Consider the following 22,551-nt stretch of genomic DNA (forward strand, 5'->3'; position numbering starts at 1 on the left):
GGCACTGTACACACACACACACACACACACACACACACACACATTCATACAGACAAATATATGTAATAACATCCATTTTCCGTACACTTGGAAGAAAAATCAATATAGTACAAGCTCTACTAGCAGCAGCTGTTTTCACCCATAGGTACATTTTGTAATGGCAGGTGCTAAAGAAAGGCAAAACACAGATGTACAAAGGCACAAAATTACAGGTGAAATGTTACTGAAATCAAACCTTGTTGAAATAATGCTGTGTGCAGCTTCACTACTTGGAAGATATTTATGCAGGCTACGATGCACTTTCCCAGTAAAAGTAAGGTGAATGTAATGCATTACAGATCAGTAATGTTAGATTATTCATTTTTAAAATAACAAAAGTTCAGTAACTGAACTGAAATTCTGCTCGGACGTTGAAATGTCATGAAAAAGTCCGGTTCTGACTCAACAGAGTCAAAACGCTGACGAAGAAAATAAATGGCCAACCACTAAACGGGTGACAACAGCAGTTTTCTGTTCGTTTTCTTGGGGCTCTTTTTTAATGGAGCAGACACAGAAACCAGCACAAGGTGGTTTCTCCCACCTGTGCAATGGGGCAAACACACAAGTGGTGGAAGCGCTGGTCGTGGCGCCACCATGAAAACAGAGCCCATAAGGTTTTCAAACAGGCCACTCTGAGTACAAATGTAAAACATCGACTGACGACGGTGAAATATTTGACCACATTCAGTCATTCCCTGTCTAAAAAAAAAAAAAGCCATTCAGTGAAGTTAAAATAAAGATCCAGTTATTGGCTTGGACTTGCCTGTTTCCAATACAAAACAGCTTATTTCAAGTTCTTGATACTACTGCACAAATAAAAGTGGAATTATCTCAGGCCATTGGCAATTTTGTTCTTGTTTTAAGGCTAATAACTTCACTAAATAGTGAACTGAAGTTTGATTTGGGGAAAATAAATCTGTTATAGGGATACGTGTGAATGAAGGCTGTGTCAGGACCACAGGTAAATTAAATAAAGATTAAATAAACTGTCTAAATTATGCCAAACTATTTTTATATACACTACATTTTCAAATATATAAACTATACGATTTGCAGCTAACACAACAGTTACACATGATGAATAACGTACATCTTGGCAATGTAAGCAGAAGGTTGGTGGCGGGTCCCAGAGCGTCTAAGAGGAGGACTGAGGAGGTGGCAGGGCAGAGTACTCCTCGTTCTCGGAGTCGCTGCTGTCCTCGTCGTTCCTCTCCTGGTCGCTGCCTTCAGTACTCAGCTGGTCAAAGCCCTGGCGACTGTAACCCTTATGGGATGCAAAGAAGTTCCCCAGGTTCAGACTGCCCACGGCTTTACCTGACCACCAGAGAGGAGGAAACAACAGGTTGAGTATCTACATGCAATTTAGGGAAATAGAAGTATCTGATCGGACACTGCAGATAGCAAACCTTAAAGGACTCACATTGGGCTCTTGGTCAGAAAACTGGGATATCCCTAGTGTCACATTTCAGTAAATGTAGCTGGTTAATTTTCACTACTGGTTATCAACGCTCAGATGCAGCTTTCGTCATGATGAGATTGATACTGTATTACAAAGGTAATACAGTATAATACATAGCTAATATAACATAGGTAACTGAGCTACTTCTGTCTGTCTACAGTACAACAGCTATATTAGATGCATACAAAATAAGTGGACCATCATTTTGTATAGAAAAGAAGTTGAATTAAATTATATATATTCATATATTACAAACACTGGATTTTTAATCTTAAAAATTATATTTTACTTCACGTCAATAAAAGAATTAGTGTCAGAATCAGGTCACAAACCAGTGAGGGGTTGATCAGAACCCTGCTCAGGTCATAGTCAGGATGGACAGTGGGTAAAAAGCTGAATATGAATACTTATTTTATTCTTAATGTCATACAAGACGTACCTCTTATTTTTCCCAAGATCCCTCCCACAGAGCTGGGTTCAGTTTTCACCTCACATTGGTCTGTAAAAAAAAAAAAAAAAAAAAAAAAAAATTCAATGATATTAAGCTGAATGCTGACCAAATATCAACAATAAAGCACACACAGGCTCTGGACAACGACTGTGTGTGTAATGTGCAGGGAGCTGACAGCCTGTCGCTGGTCGCCAAGCACACTAAATGCTGAAGAGAAAACTCTGATGTATTCCACAAATAGAACCAAAGAAAAGGACACTTATTTGTTCCTCTTCCACAGAGTGTGCACGAATACCAGGCAGGATGTCCTTGTGATCGCAGGACGCCTGGCTGTGGCTGGTGGGATTCCAAGGATCACTCTAGTGGACCGCCTGCCGCTGTAACCACCACTGCTTCTATTACGATTATCAGTCATCATCCATTATTAGTCATATTCCTATCATTATCATTATAGCTGTACTTCAGGGATGAGGGTTATCATTCGTTGTCCAAGCAAAGCTAATATCTTCATAAGTCTGAATAAGACAGCTGGCTAGACAAATAACCATCATTGAACCAAGGAATTCCCACCTTGTGTTACAGCTTCCTTTACCTCAGCAGGCAAACACTGTCTGTGGACGCCCAGAGTGGGAATTTCACGCAACAAATTCAGGAAGGCTAATTCAGGAAGATACCATCTTAATTTGTCTGACTCAGGCTGCAGAAGCCTCATGTTATCTTTGAACTTATGAATGCATTTTGTCTTCCGATTACAGCAATCAATGTATAATAATATTAAGGCAAACTCGAAAAAATTTGAACTTTCTGTGAACTGATCTTTTAAACCTTGTCAAATTGAGGTGTGGCCTAATTTCAATGTATTTTGAGTGTTCTTCAATCTCAAAACTTTTCAGCACACTTCTGTACACTCCCCCATAGCTCTATCGGCATACATACTGTTTTTCCTCCAGCAGATAAAGACTCCTATGGAGATGACTAGCAGCAGAGGGATGAGCAGCAGGGTGGTGATGATGGCTGGAAGTACACCCTGCGCCCCGTTTGGCTTCGCTGCGCTCTTCGCTTTCTTTTCCTCCTCTGCCTTTTGCTGTGGTTGAGGCTGATGAGGCACAGTTTGCTTCACTTGAATGGCTGCTGTCTTCGACATGTTGTTGTGTTCTGGCCTCACTTTAGTTTGGACAAATGCCTCCATTTCTACACAGAAAGAAATGTTATGATTAACAGGATTTCCACTCCATGGTTTGTGTTTTGGTTTCTGATTTTCATACAGAATAAACCACACAACTGAGAGAATAACTCACTGGGAGTTTTCATCACTACATCATTTTCTTGGGTCTGAAATGCCTGTTCAACAACTACCAACAACATGAACCTCCCACCTATTTTCACTTCTCCTCCCAAATGTGCACCCTGTGGTGAGAATTCACATCTTTGAAGTGCTTCATGTGTTGCCCATAGCACACACCGGACACAGTATGCAGACACAAGGAATAGTCGGGGTTCAGTAGCCAGGATGTGCTAATTGGTGTCTGAATTCTGTTTTCTGGACATGATGCACTGATCTTGACACATATCGTGAGAAACAGGACAGGCGTATCATCTCGGGATGATGTGCATCAACTCATTGGGATACACCTCTGCTCTAAGGACGTGTACAAAACACTAAGACTGCAGGTGTTTTTTCATGTGTGTAACATGCTGTGTGTGCTGCCTTGTAGTGTCAGCAAATAATAGTGGCAATAGCAGCTGGATCCTCCAGAACGAGCGGGGACTTTTATCATCACACTGAATACGCAATCTGAAACTGTAAAATTTGACAATACTCACCTTCAAGTTCCTGAACCTCTATTCCAGCTTTCTTAACAGAGCGGTGTAACTCTGAAAAATAAAGATGAAAAAAATCAAGGTATTTTCAAATGCAGTGGCGGGTACATGTTAATAATGCTGACAAGTTAAATGACAGGGAATCGCAATTTCATACACACAAGTTAAGATGGAATCTGAGCAGAGCACTGAATCATTTTGATTCATCATAGCTTACTCTCAGTGGTAAACTTGAAGACTGATTCACTGCCTACATCCCCAACAAAGATGCTGCCATCCCTGGTTCCAACTATGTCATGAGGCATTTTGAACTCCTGCAAATAAACGTAAACACAGCTAAATGACAAAGTTTAGGCAGAAAAAATGATTGTTTCCAGTTGATCAATGGTCTGGGTAGGGCGCATGTCCCTATTGTTCAGAAAGTAGGATGGAGGTAGAGTGGAGGTTAACTTGCAAACTTTAGCTGAGCTCGTCTTACTATAGCTGGGTCAAATTGCACTTCTGTTTGCATTAGGAAGCTGTGATTTTTTATAGTAATTTTCTGTGCGTGCTCTGTGCAGCTCTGCCAGCCGAAGTAGTTATGATGCCTAAACTGTCAGTAGTGGAAAAGTTGAATTTCCCTCAATCGGAAGGTCGTGGGTCGATCCCAGCTATGAGTCAAGCATGTCAAAGTGTCCTTGGCACTGAACCCCAACTTGCTCGTGAAGCGGCTTCAGTGTGTGAATGTGTGTGAAAGAATAGTCTCCTCCTACTTAGATTCCTCCTGAACGAATTATGTGTGAATGGCTGAATGAGGATGTAACGTAAAAGCGCTTTGAGTGGTTGAAATTATACAAATACAGACCATTTACCAAATAACTCATATCAACCATACAGAGGTACTTTTATGGTAAATGCTTTACATCCATGTCGAACTACACCTTCTAGACAGACAAAATGTGCAAAATTCCCATAAGCAAGAAGATGTGTTGACACAATACAGCATAGACTAGAATGCATGTCATTCTCAATATGTATTTCTTCTTGATTTTGTTCTTTGTTTGCTAGCTACATGACTTCATCCTTTGGTTGCACAGTGCCATTTTTGGACAGTCTGTCTAATCTATCTCCCCAACATAAGAGACACATCCACAGTAAAGTGTGGATGCATGCAAAGTGGTGATGTAAATCCACCAACAGAGGGTGCTGTAATGTCTTGGCATAATATAGACTTCTGTTGTTTTTATTTTGGGAGATCTGTTGAGATGGGCTTCAGCAACTGTGACCCTACAGGGGCTGAGATATAGATAATGAATAATGGATAGTGCATTGGGAAGATGGCTGGGGTATTCTGGTGGGCACCTGGTGAATTCCAGCTGAAGACCTTTATTGCAGGTCATCAATTCACAAAAATGAGTGAAAGGAACGAGTAGTGGCATTTTAAGTTGTTGTCTTTAATCAAAAACAGCCTGGAGCATGTGTATGTGTGTGTGTGTATGTTTGTGTACCTCTTTCTCTGGGTTGAAGGTATCCAGAATATCCTTGGTTGAATAATTTATTACAAAACCTCTGAGTGGAACTGAGCGATAAGGAGAGTCCCCATTTACTGCAAAGATTAAACCACCTTCATGCACATGCGCGCACACACACACACACACACACACACACACACACACACAGCTGTTAGACACTTACTATTACACAGTGTAAATGGAATCTTTGTATTCAAAACACTTATTAAAGCTGTATTCTTGAATTTCTTGCTAAGACAACCTGACTTTAAAGGGAGAGACCAGTGCAATCAGTGCACTTACCTCCAGCAGGGCTGTAGGTGATGGCAAACACCTCCCCTCCAAACTCCTCTTTCTTTATTTCTTTGACAAGCTCTCCAGTTTTGGCAATGAAGCACTGGATACGGCCATTCTCCCTGTCAGCCACACAAACTTCCTGTCTGTCAGGAAGGAACACCAGGCTGTGGGGGATGTGGAACGGCGTGCGCCTCCTCCTGTCTGATGAGCCTTCGGTCAGAAAAAAAGACAAGATGGCTGAATGTAACTACTAAATCCACATTAATGCATTGTTTTTTACATAAACTGTTAATCTGCAAAGTAACCAGTAACTATTGTCACAGTCGCAAGCATCTGTCAATATTTTAGCGCATTATGCTATCAGTATGAGCTGGCATGAGTGAGGACGCCAGAGGAATGAGAGCAGAGGTGAGTGGAGTGCTGGTACAAACACATCTCTTTTTTTTTTGTAGTTTCTGTCTGCGTCTATTTGTTGACTTAGATGAATTGAAACGGTCACACTATAAGGGGCAGCGAGGCTGAGCTACCCGTGCAATCCACTGGACAAGACTGTGAGAAATAAGTGGACAAATGGCAGGAGGTTAGTCAAGATCAGCAGCGGTCCACTAAGACCTGCATCCTTTTCTTGTTGAGTGACGACCAAGGCTTTTCTCACATGTACGGTCCAATAGTGGCAGTCATTAAATCCCCTACACTTAAAAAGAACAGTAGGCCAGTAGGCTCCTACCTGAACTTTGATATAAAAATGGAAATCTCATCCAGGCAATGGACAAACGTTAAGTTTGAACTTATAATTAAGTTCATCTTGACCAAGACTTAAAAAACGTGCGTGTATGTGTGTGTATGTGTGTGTGTGTAGAGTCAGGTTCCTACCTGCACCCCACTCAGTGAGATATTTCCCATCAGCAGAGAACTTCAGTATCCTGGAATTGCAGTACCCATCAGACACAAAGATGTTCCCAGTCTCAGTGTCTACAGCCACATCAGTGGGTTGGCAAAAGTGGCTGTTGTCACTTCCTGGTTTGAAAGCCTCTCCCAGCGCCAGCAAGGTTTTGTCTCTGCCGTCACTGCTCACTTTTAACACCTGATTGTACAGAAAGGGACTTTTCTTTGGTTCTGTTGCATCATGTGATAGTGGAATTGAGCTGTGTATTGAATCTCAATATGTTCAGAGTATTCAAGCATCAGACCTACTGCTTACAGATGACTTTCAATAACTAAATGGTGTATAAGAGTTATTCATCAATAATTTTCAAATATAAATAAATGTTAGTTCATCATAAACAGGTATCCTTCTAAAGTTGTTTTTTTAGAGCCAGTTGATATTAAAACATGCTCCGCTAGTGCAGCTTACCTGATGAAGAGCCACATCAGTGACCCAGTAATTATTCTCCTTGTCTGTAGTTATTCCATGAGGCAAGTAAAACCTGCACAATCAGAGAAATGCAAGCTGGTTTTCACTCTGGCTGTAATGAAGGATGGCCAACAGTACAAGAAACAACTGGTTGCCCTCGGTTCATGCTCAGCACTCTCATTCATAATAAAGCAAACAATGACTTACATGTTTCTGCCAGAAGCCTTCAGGATGTTGCCTTTAGCTGGGTCCACAACCAAAATAGTGGACTGCTGAATGGGACCAAGGGACCTCTGCTGGTACCTAGCCTGGCTGTTAAAAGAGCTGAAAAAACAAAAAAGTGTGTAGTTCCACAGGGTCACTATTAAGCATGTTAACTTTAATTTTTATTTTGGTTACATGGTTGGTAAAAGTAGTGGATGAGTTATGACACTTTCAATCTGCACAGACTAGCTCCTTTTCACCTGTCTAGTTGCTTCGACAGTGTGGCTGCTGGTGATAATTAGTGGTGGGAGTGGGCACTCCATTTTAAAAATATCCTTTAAGATGTTTCAGTTTTGAATGCAAAAAGTGTGCATCAACAGGTAATGCTGCTACTTACTCGGCCCCCCAGTGGTGGTCACCTCTGTGGAAAATCACCAAGTTAGAATCTGAGTCGAGGGCAAGTCCTGACACCTGTCCCAGCTGGAGGGAACTCTGTGGCCAAGTTGTGACTTGCTCCAAATGGTTGTCTACACCACACAGACACAAAAACAGACACAGGCAAACCCATGAGTTTAGCTGTCATCAGCGTGGTGTCAAAGGTCATCACTGGCATTCTGTAACTGCTGCAGAAAGAGGACTCATACACATCTTTTTAGTGCTCATCACTGCCTCTATGGCTCAAGTTGAACTCCAAGGTGACAATGGATGAACACACAGAAACACTATGTTAAAATGAGTTAACATGTACACATATCTATGACCACACCTGGTGCCTCTGAATATGTGACGCTGTTACGTTTTGCTACTGGCAGATTGACATTTAGAGTTTTGCGTTTGGAGTTCGAAATGCTGGCAAATAACTAATTCGTATGACAAAGTGTTTATAACACATTTGAGCAAGGCATGACAATCATTTAAAATCATTCAAAAGTGCCAAAAAAAAGATGTGTATGAAAAAAGAAAGGTCGTGAGAAAACGTCAAACCATGAGTACTTTCTGACACCTCCTTTGTTCTGATGTTAAAAAGGTATATAGACTGGTGGCTTATCAGGGACTTAATCCTCTGCAGTCTAAAAACCATTAAACATAGGTTCCTTTATGAAGTTGATCACATATGAAAGCCCAGTTTCTGGTTTAGTACTTTTCTACATACTACATTTTATTAGTGTCAGAAGAAGATAACAGATAATTAAAAGCGTAAAAGTAAGTGATTTTGCAATTGTCATTTTACATTTTACACTTGCATCAGTGGCATCTGTGGGACCTCCAACAATGAGGAATTAATGCCAATACCAACAAAACTGAAGGGTTAAAGATGTGAAGGAAACTAGAATAGAGACTAAAACTAAAGAAGAAACAAAACTAAAATGCAAGACAATTATCACAGTTTAAATTAAAAGTACAGCAATAAAACTGAATAGGAAATCCTGTTCAGCTGTATGTTTGAGTGTGTGTTTGGGGAAAGTTTCCATCTGACAAGTAAACTGAACACAGAAGAACCAGAAGGTCAAGCTGCTCCATACGTAGCTATTAGCCCTGCCTGTTTGGTTTGAAAATGACGCCCAGTCCCAGTTTTAGTGACAGTGCTCAGTGCTCCTGAGTGCTCGGCTTGGCTGGCAGCAGTTAGCATTGGGCAAGGGGAGGAACAGACACTCGCTCTTGAGTTGTTTCTTTTCCAGTGTGGTAGCGGAGAGTGAACACTGAACTTGGAAATAGCCCTGCCACGCTACCATGAGCTAGGACAGAGTTAACGATGAATGTCCCCGCTGGAGTGTTGCTCGGTGAGCCTGCTGTCAGCGCAGCGAGGGAGGGCAGTGTTCTCCCCGGTGTGGCAGCGGTGGCTTTCAAATCACAATGGGATCTTACAGGTCTATCACTGTAGGGATTCTTTCTGTAATGTTGTCAGACGCTTTGAATAACAAACTGAGCCTGTCAGTGGCAAAAACAAGCATTTTAGTGCATCTACTTTGATATGGCACAATTGCCCCCAAGGATTACATTACAGCCAATGTAGCTCATTTGCCACATGTTCTCAGCTGCCTGCAGAGGTGATCTAATGGACCAAGTCCAAAACTTACCAGTCATTCTGAAACCAAAATAAGTAAAACTAGGGCCAAGGTGTAAAAATATTAGAGTTATCCTTGAACACCCAGAGGGATCAGTCTGAAACCACCACCAATGGGACACCTTCCATGATGACAAAAGAGAGGAGCTGTGACCCAAGAGGACAGTCCAGACCTCTTCACACCACTGTATTATCCATCAGTCTATTCTGTGCCCTTCTCTGGCAGAATAATATACTGAAGTCATGAATACAATGACTTGTCAATGTTTTTTGGGGTATCCTCAGTGCATCAACATTGCCTGCTAAGACAATTCTGGGAACAAGTCGATGCAAATGCGACCTACAGATACACAGCAACATAAGATCATTGAGTAAAGGCAGGAGTGCTTTAGAGAGCCATTGGAAACAAAATCCAAAGTTTCTAATATAACATAGGATTCAGGAAGCACCAAGAGCACCAAGCTATCAGTCCTTTTGCAAGATGAAAGAAGGACAGATGTGATGCCCCTCTTGGCTTACATTACATCACATCTTAATGAGCTTAATTTACAGCTGCAGGGAAGGAACAACACATTGTGTGATTTCATTTAATTTAGCAGCTGTCCAGGCTTTCAAGAGGAAAATGGACACACACTGCACACACTTCCCAACACTGACACAATAGAGCCAAAGGTTGTTTCCCATGTTGAGTTTAAACAGATACTCTTTGGAAATTTCTGTGATTGTTTTGGAAGCTTCAGTTTGGGAGAGCAGCTTCCCCTCTTCATCCAAAAGGCATTTGTTGTAAAAAATGTTTTTTCAGAGGCGGCTGAACAAACCATCAAGTGAGCACACACTGAAGCAACAGATAGAATGGATTGATCTGCAAGCCAATGTTGTCACACTATTCCACTGAGCTACATGTGGTAGTAACGTGCTAAGATATGCAGCAATGCACCAACAAAGAATAGGGAAGAAGAGGACTAGATGGAAAACATGGATGGAAAAAAATGCAGTATGTTGCAAATGTTTTATAAAGGACAGAAATGCATTCATTTATAAGAAAATGAGACTTTAAGAGAAACATACACTCTGCATTAAAGCCAGAACACGAGTGTCAGCTGTTTCCATGGGGCAGACAAATGAGTTTTCAGGCATTCAGACTGAAAATAACACTGAAGATTACTACACTAAAAAAGGCGAGGGGCTGCTTTGATGGGGCCAGTTTGGGTAACATATCCATGAGGGACAGCAAACAAAGGGATGAGGAGAAAGGAGACAGAAGTGGGGAGGAATAAAGGATGCAACACTCAGGGGGAAAAAAGAAAAAACTGGAGAGGAAAGTTTTCTCACAGTAATGTTCTGATTTAACAATCAGGTGTACATACTACTCCATACATCTATTTTTCATTGGTTTAAAGAATTTCATAAAAAGAACACAAATGTAACTTAAATGCAATAGATAACATTGCACAGATCTCAAACCAAAACTAGAAATACTTCATTTCATACGTCATTTCATAGCACAATTAATTCCTCTAGTGTGTCTGTGCTACTGGACCACGGAAAGAAAAAAAGGGGACGTTTTTAACATCAGTGACAACAATAAAACAGCATCCAGGACCCACCTCTTCCTTCAGCTAGCGCCTTGCTTCTTTGCGGCTTTGCCAGGGCCTCAAGCTGATGGAATCTGTGGACTCTGTCCCTCACCAAAACAGGATCCTCACTGGTTTGGAAGGCTAGTCTGGAACTGGGAGAGCCCAGGTCTTTCTTTTGCATTAAAATATCAATCTGAGCCACCAACTCAGCCTGGGCTCTCTGCAAGTCGCTGGGGTTGTACTGACTGTGAACTATGTCCTTGCTCTGGCCTAGCAGCTTGGACATAAAAGAATAGAGGGCACCTGCACAGACAGATAAAGAAGGACAGGAAAGAGTGGAAATAAAGGAAAAGGAGACCGTGGACTAAAAGCAAAGTCTTGCTACATAGGGCAAATGTAACAGTTTTGTTTGTTAGAAAAGCGAAGCGAAGTGAAATATGTCGTTGGTACAGTGACAATGAAAACATAAAATCTAATAGATATTTATCTATTCTAATACTTATTTCCATTACATAGCCTGTACTGTTTTGGTAGGCTCGGCCTAAGAGAAAATTGGGTTGAGAGGTGAGTAGTTTCTGTTCAGACAGTTAAGAGTGGCTCTGAAGACAGAAAGTCTGTTAGCCAGCAGGAAATCAACAGAGACAAGAATGGACAGGAATGATGCTAAAGCCACTGAATGAGCTACTGACAAGATTAATCATCGTACATATTCTGTAACCCTTTCTAGAAAAGGTACCTTATAAAGTCAGTTGAGGGGACACACAGTATTTTTTATTGATATTGTACTATTGACCTACAGACCTACTTGCACATATTGTGTTGCAATATTAGAAACTAGAGGTACAACAACCCTGGCTCAACGTTGTATACTTTATGCTCTTAGGCAGGAACTCAGGATGTTTTAGAAGATTAAAATGATACATGGCCTAATGCTGGGCATTGTGGCCAATAATAAAAAAATTTTCTCATACTCTGGGACAATTAACACTTTATTTATTGCTTTTCTTGTATTGATGCAAAAAGACATCATGAAAACATTTATATATATTTACATCTATAAGGCCTACATGTGCAAAATAGTTCAGCAAGACTAACAAAATAAAAATAAAAAGCTGCCCACGATTTCCTTTTTGCCCATAACCTGTATGACCCCAAATCAAACTTTTATTTATCAGAGCCCAAGGAATAACCCCCTGTAGACTTAAAAGATGACTGTGCGGATCCAGAGCAGAGAAATGGATGAGGCTGCAAGAGTGGTGTGGGGCCTTCTAGGTCACATTACTTTCCACTGTGAGACCTGATCAAAGCTGGAGTCTTGTGTAACCAACACAAATACATGATGACTAATACTAACGTGCCTCGTGAAAGATGAAACTGCAGTTTTTATAGTAACCTTTTAAATCTACAGGGCATGCGTGTTTAATAATCTAAATAATAGATAGTATTTAAGAATGCTGCTACGGTTACATGAATATATTTGAGTCTTATTGATATTATCTGTATGTCAGTATGTCTTTTCTGTATTTTTTTTGTTGTTGTGATACTAAATAAGCATCACGTGACATGTTTAAAGTCAACCATTATGGTGGATTGCATAAACTGGGACAGTGCAGGGGCAAAAAGCCCGGATGAACTTGTAATATCTGTAAGGACTTGTGAACCCCCCCAACAAAAATTGTAAAGCTCAACAGCAATATCAGTTCCTGGATCACAAAAATTACAAGCAAGAGAGAGAACTCTGCTGTTGTTTCTGGGACAGGGAGTAATACACTTGAACTCCCCTGCCCTGTTCCGATGGGTAAGGGGAGATATTGAGAAGGACGTCGTTTTCAGCCAATTGTATCCACACTGGTTCTTTCATTAAGTACCGAGAGGGAGTGTCCATAGGCGAGGGGTCCGAAATGTACACTTGCTGGGCTAAATGAAGAAAAGTGCCTTCAGATTGTGCTCACTCTTCACCATAATAATCTGATATAATCCCATCACTGTAGATACTTCACCAAGCCAGTCAGTCACTGACATGCTCCGTCACATACACATTTACAGAGAAATAAAAAGTGTGGATGTTTGGGCAATCGAGAGAGAGGAAGCATGCATATGAAGAGAGTGTGAGCTGAAAGATGAAGATGATCTTTAATATGGTATTATTGGATGTAATTCAGTGTAACTGTCAGGTTTATTAACTACACTGCAGACAGGAATCTCCGCTAACAGTGACAATTAGTCTCATACGAATAGACTGAATGCACATTCAGTACACTGGCTTCATACGCACATCTGCTATCTGAAAGAGATATTGCTACTGGCTGTTATTAGCATATTGAAAATATATGTCAGTATATGGTGTTTATGTTGGCCACTAAGTAATGAGACATTGCCAAAGTCAAAGTAGGTTTGAGGTCATTTAAAAAATATGACATAGTTTGTCCACCAGAGAACACTGGCAAGTTTAGCTTTCAACTGTAAAATGTTACACTCATTTTGTATCTTGGGTGCAATTAAAAAAAAAAAAACATATCTAAGGGATCCGCATCAACGCATCGAGATTGGTAGCTCAGCACACATGAGCATGTTCACTTGTGGCAACTCGTTTCGGAACAGAAAGGGTTAATCTATGACCTAATGTACAATGGCCTCTCGTGTGGAGGTGCTTTAACCTGTGGAAAAATGCAGCACTGTCATATGGGCCAGTCTAGTGGCACTACAGGGACTGTAATCCAGGTGACTCTGGTGGTATCATAGACCGCTGTTTAGTGTTTCAAAGTCTGATAAGCCTTTGAATTCACAGATCTGTCACTCAAACTGGACTTCTAGGATTGTATTTCATTGTGTCACTGGTACCTGAAGCGATACACTTCCACCAGTGCAGCCCCTTGCTCTTTGTTTTAACAGACTGTTCTCAGACTGAATGTCTCCATCTTTATGACATCAGCAAACTGTTTTCATGCATATGTAATGGCAGAGATTGCAGTCCTTCTAGTCTCTCATTATCTGACTTCTTATTCAAGATTTCCCTCAGGAATGAACGCTCTGAACAAGGCTGCCTGATTTCATGTACCCAACCTCCCCTGAGATGCAGGAAAATTTCCTCCAGGGGTGGGAGTTGAGAAGACTCTGCAGGCGAGGGTCTCAGCCAGATGCTCTCCATTCACCTTTACAATAGGTTTCAGTTGACCAGCTATCTGACCCACTACCTGACGCACCATCATCACCAGTGAACTGCTCCGCCTTTCACCAAAGTGTCCATGACAAGGACACGATACATTTTTTAATCGATAAAGTATATAAGTCCAAATGAAATCTGATTGACTTCATCCTTTGTAGTAATTACAATAATGTAAATGTGTTTTAATGTATTATTAATAGTTTATACTATTAAAAGGAAGAGGTAAGGTCTCTGTGGAAAAACACTTCTTTTCATCTCGGTCAGCTGGACGTTCATGGTCTGTAATTGATTGACAGCAGCAAGCACGATGCAAAAGCGCCGATGTTTCACCTCAGGGGCGAGAAACAAAGGAAACAAAGCTGCACTGGAGCCTACATGTCATGGGCAGGCAGTGGTGTTGGAAGAGGTGTTGAAGAGTAAGGAGCACAGCGGCATCTAGCCACTTCATCTGAAGTGACATTTGCAGATATGTAAATATGCTTTTTAATGTGCAGAATTTAATGAGCTATCTAGCCTGCAAACTAATGTCAGCAGAGCACTTTTCCCCAGTGAATGTTTGTTTGGTGGCTAACTCAACAATCTGAGGTGCAGGAGTTTCTGTGGTGAAAACCTGTGTTCGAAGTCTGGGAGGATTAATACTTTTGCAATCTAGTGTAGCTGAATTAATACAGTGGTGCAGCTTATTGTCCTTGAACTTACCCTGATCCAGAACCTGCTCTCCTTTGCTTGTATCCAACAGCAATCTGTTATCTTGATGATCTTTGTGGGAAGAACAGAATTTAGTTTAGTCAGGTTCTTTTTAAGAAATGTAAAAGAACGTAAGATGAATTAAATGAGAGGAGACACACATGAAGAAAAGTAGGAAAAGTGAGTGTAAATGTTGCGTTAGCACATATTCACTTTCTGAAATGCAATGAAATGCTAAATTGAATAACTTTGGGTTAGAAGTATGCAACATAAACAATATGTGATGTCTTTGTACCTGCTGAGTGTCCCATATGCATCATAGAGTTCATATGACCTGGACTGACAGTGATGGGAACATTGGCCTCAGCTGGAATATGCTGGAAAAGCTCTTTGGATCCAGTCGCCATACAGTTCATGTAGGGGATGGCATGTTTGCTGTCCATGTAGTACATTATATAGAAGTTGCACATTTCATCATCAGAGGTGCCACTGCAGAGAAAACAAAACACCTGGGGATAAATACATCACTGTGGAGCGCTGCTATATCTGCATCATCAAGACCTCTTCTACAAAATGCCCAAAACATTATCATCATCCGGCTGCCTTTAGGGCTCAGCCGGTAAATTAACAATATTCACTGACAGGTTTGGACACTGGGTTTACCACAGAACTCACCCAATATAAGTTTTGGAGGTTTTTCCCTCGCCATTAAACACACATCTGGCAGCAATGGCATCACCGTACTTCACATTCACCTCCTTGTTAGCAGGATAGAAAGCCTGGAGAGCAAACACAGCCAATGAGCAAACAGTGCTCTGCTTGAAAAGCTGCTGTGAGCATCATATTCTTGGTTGAATTCAGATGTAATAGTCACAACAAACATCTAATCTAATAATTATTAAACCCTTAAACTACTTGGAACAACTTGGACAAGCTTATATTACAGATAATTACAGATTAATTACAGATACTCTGATTCAGGCCCCTATTTGGTAAATGAAATGCTTCAGTAGTCACTCAAAGATAAATTCCACTAATAAAGGGACTGTATAACCATCATAATCCTAAATATCTGTACATCACAACTCCTTGAAGAGTTAATTGAGGGAATATTGATTGAAATTTCAATCTATGGACAAAGGTGTTGGAGAATTCAGTATGGTTTATGTGTAGAAGCAAGGCTTTCTTGCAAAATTAGATTAAAGTCAGGATTAATTGCATATTCTCATGCTCATTTACTAAATATGAAACCTTGTCATCTAACTCCTGGATACTTGCCAAGATGGGGGTTCAAATATTTTAATTGTTAATACCAAATTATTGTCGTGCTACTCTTTTGTTTTTAAATTTTGATCAACTGCTACATTTAGCAGAGAAATATCATCATAGTGACTACATTTTACCTTAGAGTGAAGCTAGTATGTAAGAAGTAAGGAGTAGGGTGTATCAGTGTATTTTGAACAGAATACTGTTCTATATATACAACTGGCATCCTAATTTTTCCTGTCTCACAGCGTGTCCACACAGGAGATGTTTCAATGTTTCATCTGTGTTCTTCAGTCTTTCAGGTTGCATAGCAAATCGTGTTTAACTCACACTATGCGCACTTATGTATTTTTCTTTTTTGCACCTGCACAGTGATTGTGAGTTATGCTCACAAAAGGTAGGTGACCTACACTATACTGTACTTGAATGCCCCTGTGTAGCCACTGATGGAGCACTGAAACTGATAGCATGTAGCAGAGCAGCAGCAGTTTCAGTACTCTTGGTACACCTTCTGCGTAGAAACTGCTTCTGGTGTGATAACGCACCTGTGGTAGCTGAGGGGACTGTCTCCCAATCAGAGTCCACTTGCCGTCTCGGATCCTGTAGCCACTGACCACTTTACCTGTATCAGAAACACACACAGATTACCACTGACACTGATAAAGGTTACTCTGAAACTGCTAAACCTGTTAAATTCTCTGATATGACTCACCAAGTCGGTGTGTGTGGGTCCTGAAGGCAAATGGGTAGATGGGATGTGAAGTGTAATCACAGGCGATGTCTGCATTTGTAACTGACAAAGAAAAATGAAGAGATGTCAAAGCAAGTCCAATCTGTAATAACTGATCAGCCGCTTTGGGCCCCTCCTATCATATCATCATTATGTGGACTATATGCCAATTATGGATTTAGTATTTTGGTACTTTTTTTGCACATAGGGGTGGGTAACCTACCACTACAATGCTATTTAACGGCCTTAATTAGAACATATTCTTTCACAAGGCAAAATAAGGCACAAGCAGCAGGATTTAACACTGATTTGACACATACAGCAGGATGTGTGTTAAACTTTGCACAGAGAGTGGGATTAATCAACTTTATGTTGATGCAAATGAAGTGTGGGATGCCCATTCTGCCATTTGGGCTGGAAGACAAGTACTGAACTGAAACCAGAAACTGCACAGCAGCTCTAAATCAAACCTGCGTTGACAGTTATTTTTTTCACGTCTGATGAAAAGAAAGAAAAACAAGTAAATATTCCTAAGTGATATAAAAACTCTGTCTTTCTGGAAAAATCTGTAACAGGAAATGAATATCTTAAACTTGACTAATATACACCTAGAAAAAAAAATACATCAAACATACCTCTTTTTCCTGGAAGGATGACTGTGTCCACTGACATGAGCAGGTATATGCCAGCAATGAATGGCTGCCTTTGAGGAGGGCAGAAAGAGCCACAGTAAGAGGGCTGCAAAGCTTTGGTCATATTTTTTTTTTATCCCTTTTCCCCGGACATTCTCTTCTTATTCCTTCTTGCAAAGCTACACCACATGTACATTCTTCCTAATGCTCCAGAGGAAACACACAGAAGTCTCAGAGACAACAAGCTAAACAACCTACCACTCTTTCTTCATACCGCACAGACACCAAGTTTCACAGTTCCCTTTACTGAGATTTTATTAATTCAGCATTCAACAGAAATTTTGATGACACATATGAATACTTACGGTTTGGATGTCATTCTTAAGGTAAGTCCTGAGCAATCTCTATGATGATCTGCAAAGCAAAAAAATGAAAATAAAAACATACATTTATTATCTCATCTGGATGAGCACTATAATCACTAATGTTGACATTTAGGTAAATTACACAAATTCTATGTTTTTTTTAAACATGGTGCAGTCCAATTCAAATCCACGCAGACCAAGTAGATCCTCAAAGAGACTTCCTTGTAATGTGTCAAACTGAACAGTATGATGTTCACAATTGTTATTTCATTGCGCTGCTGTTTTTTTCTGATCGCATGAACACAATTAACACAGTAAATTTAATCTTGCATGGTCTCCCCCTGTATTATTTAGAACTGCTGTCACTCTTGAATCTTTCCAGACCTTTGCTGGATTTGATGTGGCTGATTCCATAAATGATCTCTATGTAACGTAAATGTCAGGACTTTAACTACCATTCGGACCCACCTCTGAAAGCACTGACATCTCCATAGTGGATCTGCAGCACAAAGTAGGACATTCTTGAACTTTTTCCAACTTTAAAACCAACATCTGATGAGACAACAAAAAGAACAACATAGGTTAGAGAAAAACCTGAGACCACATGGAGATATAAACTACTGAGGGGCAAAAGATGGAAAGATGTATGTACCCATAAACTACACTCATTCTTGACCATTCATGGTCGTTATTCTCCTCATGTCCGTTTCTGGAAAGATACCGGTCTGCTACTTTTGAATAATGAATAATGATTAATGATCATTTTTAATAATGTCCATCCCATTGTATTGGGGAAGGGGCAAAAATCTTATCTGTCAAAACCTGGATAACCTCTCCACGTGGTTAGATATAACCTGAGGTCAGTGAATAAATATCACTTTTGGTAATTGTGAACTAACAGTTTGAGACACATACCTTTGGGTAATTTAGTAGGCGGTGCATTCCGAGCCCAGGCGTACATAATGGAAGCTTCATCCTCACAAGTGCCTTGTACACTGCCACAGTCCCTTCAGGTAGGACGGACAAAATCAGTACCACTTTGTGATGGGAAAGCACAGTGAATCACAGAGACACACAAATACCTCCCTACTATTGCCTCTTCACACCCAACCTAACCCTAGGATTTTGATCTACTGCACATTCTTCATTAAAAGCCGGTATTTAAGTAATGGCAAAGTCCTAAACAACAGCTGTGCATGCGTGCCCTGGCCAAGACAGCCAATGATTACAACAACTGCTGGATATAGAGTATATATCACATATAGAAGGAAAAAGCATGCCTTGCATTATTACGTGAAATAGAATGCTAATATTTTCATATCACAACTACAACTATTTAAATATTCATTTGGAAACTGGTAAAATGGTATTCAGCCCTACAAACTGCAACTGGCTTGTGTCTTTACTGAATCTTAAAGGACTGAAAACAGTTACCGAGACTTACTTCCATGATTTTAATCAATATTTTTCATTAAAAAAATGAATTTTTGTTTTTAAGCTTTCTACTCATGAAAATGTTCATTACAGACACTATAAACACTGAGCTGTGACCTGAAGTTGGATATTACCAGTAGCCGCTGGTAGAGACAGGAGTCTGGCAGCCAAACAGCAGCATGTGATGGACTGTGTCCATACTGGCATGCGGAATGAAGTCCACTGAGAAGGAAAAGTGCAGTGGTTAAAATATTTAATATTTAATGAAATGCTTGAGTGACTAAACATGCTTCAGGTGTTGAGGTTCAATTCTCTCTAACCCAAACACAACCTTTAGGCTGCATCACGTGCCCCTTGTATCAAGGAGAGCAAAGTTCTCCAGGACTAAACACATTTTAAAGATTTTGTGTCCTGACCAAAGCTGTCAATGAGTTCAAACAAAGTTTGTAAGTATGATACACAACAATATTACACAACGACAAGCAATGTACTTTCGTTACTGCATCTACTACTGCTGCTGTGATTTCTGCTGCTCCACTTCTACCACATGTCTGATTCAACTATTACTTTTACTGTTGCTCTTAATAAGCATCTTATCCAGCAGTGTACAGCTGACCCACATCATCTCCCAGAAAAGTACCATCTAGCCTGTGTGGTTATCACTGATTTTTGCTTTTAGAAAAGAGCTCCACACTGTGACTGTCATCTCTAAAAATGTTTTAAAGAAGATCTACTCACCAATATATGCATCTCGACTACTTGGCACAGGAAGTGCCATGCACAGGTAGGTGTCCGACTGAAACATTAAAGAGCACAACGATGATATTCATTAGTGAACAACAGAGAAATTTTGTTTACAATAAAAAGTTATTTCAGTTTGAGCACAATATATGCATTTTTTTCCTAATTGTGTGGGTTCTGACATCCGACTGAATCTTGGTGTTATCGATTTAGCATCTATCAGGTCAGCAAAAACCTATAACCTATAACTAATCTCAAACTGTGCGCTGAGCTCATTACATTCAGTAAGAGCACTAGCTCCTCAGAGATGCACAACACTGTAAAATGCAACGTGTCTGTTCACACCAAACTCCGGTACGAGAAATTGTACAGTAGGTAAGGTAGGTGAGAAAGAAATATTCACTCCAACTCCCCCCAGAGGAATGAATGCCATCTAGATGAGGGTATATTCAGGTTAATTTAATTCCACAAGAGATAATGATGAGTGAGAACTTATTGTAGCATATTTTCTCAGTTAACTGTTTGGTCTATGACCAACCAATGAATGACGGAAAAATGACTTAAAAGATGCATAGATGATCAAAATAATTGCAGATTAACTCTCTGTAGGCTCACTAATTGATTCATTCATTCATTGATTAATGGTTTCATCTTAAATGATGAGTACACTCTTGAAGTGTCACTCAGTAGTTTGAGGGAAACAAACTCACCCCAGCTGGGACAACACCAGGCATTCGAATATCCACAGAGAAGTTGTGAGCGTTTGTCACGACCGGCTGCTGATTGGTTGTGGACACACAGTTGCTGCCGGGATCTGACAAGACATTTTCCTGAGACCTTAGGGAGGAACAAAGGAACAATGTGGTTTACTTCCTGCTCTACACCGCGGCAACCAGTTATCAATAGTAGAAGCAGCAGCCATACTGCCCAGCTACACTTCGGCACAACAGCTCATGTACCCAGAAATACACACAAGCAAAACATTGATGTGTTCATGTAACACCATCTTTTTAATTCATGCCTGCTAATATTAAACAAATTGTCCCTTTAGGTCATTAGCAAATTCCAGTAGTCATGTTATTTGTCATTTTACAATTGCACAATGGAATGGAAGTTTCCCTCCATTCTACACACACATAGAACATATATACAAAAATATCTAATAATAATATTGCAATAATATAATTAGAATATGATTTATTATAATATTAAAATCAATTCACTTTTGTTATGAACATCATTGATTATCTCTCTGATTTTTGAAGATTGATATATCACTGCTGATGATGAATTTTTGATAAAACACACACTCTAAATATTTCACATAATGGTGGCCCTCTGGCCCTGTTGTGGAACCTCGCCAGTATGACACAGTCAGTGAATTAGCACTTCTTCTTTGTGCTTCCTTTTCTCTGACAAGACGAAGACGTGGTACACTAGGCAGCAGTTTTGACTGCAGTCATAATGCAATAGTTTACTGAGGGTGTGTGTAGATCCATCTGTGGCCTAGTGGGAGTATCGCAGCTAGTAGCACACAGCAGTACACCAGCAAAGGCAGCAATGAAGAAGACTGCAAGCTTGTGTGTTGGCCATAAACACTGAATGTAAACATGTTAGTTTACAAGAAAACTCTAGTCACCTTTAAGATGGTGGTAAAATGTTGCCTTGAGAAGCAGGAATGACCAAGCCAGATGTAAAAATATATATTTATAGACAGATTAACAGCTAAAACTTTCCATAGAACCTTTCAGATCTCCAGCACATTGTATCCTAAACAAAAAAGAGCTTTCTTCTTACCTTTGGAACCTGTACAGAGGGTTCTGTATGTTCAGGCTGTGGCTGTGACAGATGAACGCTAGCAACAGCACACAGAACCCTGGGACTGTCATCATGCCTGTGGTTGTCACAGCGTGTTTTGCTACTGCTGCCTAGGCTGCAAATATGAAACACAAGCTGTTACTGCTATCCTTTGGCCAAAGACTGGGTGAGTTAAGTGCACAACAGAGTGTCTGCCACAGCTGTTCACCTTGTTCAGCTCGGATAAGGAGTAGGAATGTGAGAAGAAGTGAAGGTCACTGCTGGACCTTACTCCTTTAACATGTTGGATTGCAGTTTATGCCTTGGTCCTCCAAGTAGGCAAAATGGGTCAAAAGTCTGTCTGGAAAAAAAGCACGTGTGTTAACTGACTGCTGAGGTGACATGATGACAAACTCAGCACAAACATGGAACAGTAACTGTTACATTAGAATTGAATATTACAACAAAATGTTTTCAATGTTAATTAGAACTTTAAATCATAAAGTGTTTCATATGTTTCAAACTTTGTACAGGTCAGTCTGACCTGACAGACTGGTGTCTCCTCTATTGTTTTAAGACGCAGATGTAATATCTTGATTGTAAGAAACAGAAAGTTCTTGTTTTGTAAACATATTCCTGCTAGATACATGCCTATGCAGACAACACTGACGGCTGGTGGAGACTGACGCATGAACCCACCGGACCAATCGAACATGGTTGCGTGTGATAATCTCTGTCAGGACCCTTTAAAATCTGTTGGAAAACCCAGTTCTTGGCTCCTCTGGCCAGAACCTCGCCCCAAGGTCTGCCATGAGCCCAGCGCTGCCTGAACCCCAGCGTTGTATTGCATTGTATTTCACCTGTGAACCTCAATTAAAGGTGCTTCTGAGACCCGACTGAACCCTCCGGCTGATCTGTGAATATTCTCGGGCTGTCCATTAAAGAATGCGGGTGCATCTTACAGTAACACAGCAGG

General features: G+C 40.5%; 1 protein-coding gene across 1 annotated transcript; it reads right to left on the reverse strand.

The window, feature by feature from the left end:
- Positions 1 to 770: 770 nt before the first annotated feature.
- Positions 771 to 21,914, reverse strand: pam (peptidylglycine alpha-amidating monooxygenase). Its single transcript, XM_070850074.1, has 25 exons — positions 21,805 to 21,914; positions 21,576 to 21,711; positions 20,489 to 20,615; positions 19,776 to 19,833; positions 19,172 to 19,259; positions 18,519 to 18,610; positions 18,072 to 18,155; positions 17,604 to 17,652; positions 17,242 to 17,309; positions 16,589 to 16,669; positions 16,422 to 16,498; positions 15,286 to 15,389; positions 14,906 to 15,099; positions 14,623 to 14,682; positions 7,513 to 7,642; positions 7,119 to 7,235; positions 6,912 to 6,984; positions 6,431 to 6,641; positions 5,564 to 5,767; positions 5,258 to 5,373; positions 3,988 to 4,084; positions 3,774 to 3,824; positions 2,886 to 3,140; positions 1,938 to 1,997; positions 771 to 1,353 (listed from the first exon to the last, which is right to left on the reverse strand). Exons 2-25 carry the CDS (start codon positions 21,668 to 21,670, stop codon positions 1,175 to 1,177), a joined length of 2,670 nt encoding a protein of 889 aa, XP_070706175.1. The 5' UTR covers positions 21,671 to 21,711; positions 21,805 to 21,914; the 3' UTR covers positions 771 to 1,174.
- Positions 21,915 to 22,551: the final 637 nt, after the last annotated feature.

Source organism: Pempheris klunzingeri, chromosome 19 (assembly GCF_042242105.1).
Source record: "Pempheris klunzingeri isolate RE-2024b chromosome 19, fPemKlu1.hap1, whole genome shotgun sequence".
Lineage (NCBI taxonomy): Eukaryota > Metazoa > Chordata > Actinopteri > Acropomatiformes > Pempheridae > Pempheris > Pempheris klunzingeri.